The 1,202-nt window shown below is 41.8% G+C and overlaps 1 protein-coding gene across 1 annotated transcript; it reads left to right on the top strand.

Annotated features, from left to right (window-relative positions):
* Positions 1-428: 428 nt before the first annotated feature.
* On the top strand, positions 429-845 carry LOC149258911 (uncharacterized). Its single transcript, XM_089441765.1, has one exon. It carries the CDS (start codon positions 429-431, stop codon positions 843-845), a length of 417 nt encoding a protein of 138 aa, XP_089297891.1.
* The last annotated feature ends 357 nt before the right edge of the window (positions 846-1,202 follow it).

Below are 1,202 nucleotides of genomic sequence, written 5' to 3'. Positions count from 1 at the left end.
GGTCCTTTGAGTGTCCTGAAGGAAAATAGGCTGGTCCAAGAGGAGCAAATGTTGCACAACCAGAGGAAGCAGAAGCACCACCTCAGGAAGTAGATAATGTGTCGAAAATAGGGGAAGCCTTAGTTTTGAATAAAGTACTACTGAAGCTGGCAAAGGAGACAGCTGAACAAACTCAAAGGAAGGCATTATTCTAGACAGTTTGTAAGTCACACAGAAAACGCTGCAAGCTAATTATTGACAGTGGGAGTAAGGATAATCTAGTTGCCACAGAGATGGTGGAGAAGTTGGGTTTGAAGTAGTTGAAGCACTCCACCCCTTATAAGGTGTCATGGTTGCAGAAAGGGCATCAACTGTTGGTTGATGAACAGTGTGAAGTTGAGTTCCATATTGGCAGATATAAGGACAAGGTTATTTGTGATATTATGCCTATGGACGTATGTCAACTATTACTAGGAAGGCCATGGCAATATGACAGAAAGGTAGTTCATGATGGAAAGACAAATTGTTACAAGTTTGTTAAGGATGGGATTAAACACACGCTTGTATCGATCAAAGAGGGAGAAGTAGCAGAAACTAGTGGAACCAAAGCATTGCTGGTGGGAGGAAAGGAATTTTTGAAGAAGATTGAATATAGCGAGATAAAATATGCTGTTGTGAGGAGGCTAAAAACAGTGTTGTTACACAGTGAGATTGCATATTTGCTTGAAGAAATTCAGGACATGTTGCAGGAGTTCAGGGACATTGTGGTGGATGATTTGCCAGATAAATTGCCTCCTAAGAGAAGTATTAGCCATCACATAGAATTTATAACCGGAGCTAGTTTATCGAACAAGGCAGCATACTGAATGAGTCCTAAGACAATGAGGAGATCAGGAAACAAGTACAGGAATTGCTAGATAAGGGGTTGAAAAGGGAAAGTTTAAGTCCCTGTGCAGTTCCGACAGTTTTAACCCCCAAGAAAGGAGGAGAGTGGCGGATGTGCACAGATTCAAGAGCCATCAATAAGATTACCACCAGGTACAGGTTTCCAATACAACAGATGGACGACATGATGGACTGTTTGAGTGGGGCAACATATTTCTTGAAAATTGATCTGAAGAGTGGTTACCACCAGATTCGAATCATGGAAGGGGACGAATGGAAGACAACCTTCAAAACCAATGAAGGACTGTATGAGTGGCTGGTAATGCCATTTGGATTGA

Source organism: Pinus tabuliformis, chromosome 6 (assembly GCF_031772625.1).
Source record: "Pinus tabuliformis cultivar Carrire ecotype Pingquan chromosome 6, CPIR1, whole genome shotgun sequence".
NCBI lineage: Eukaryota > Viridiplantae > Streptophyta > Pinopsida > Pinales > Pinaceae > Pinus > Pinus tabuliformis.
This window is presented reverse-complemented; position numbering and strand designations above follow the sequence as displayed.

Excerpts from the sequence above, each read along its gene's own strand:
- LOC149258911 (XM_089441765.1), top strand. The coding sequence starts at position 429 with ATGGACGTATGTCAACTATTACTAGGAAGGCCATGGCAATATGACAGA.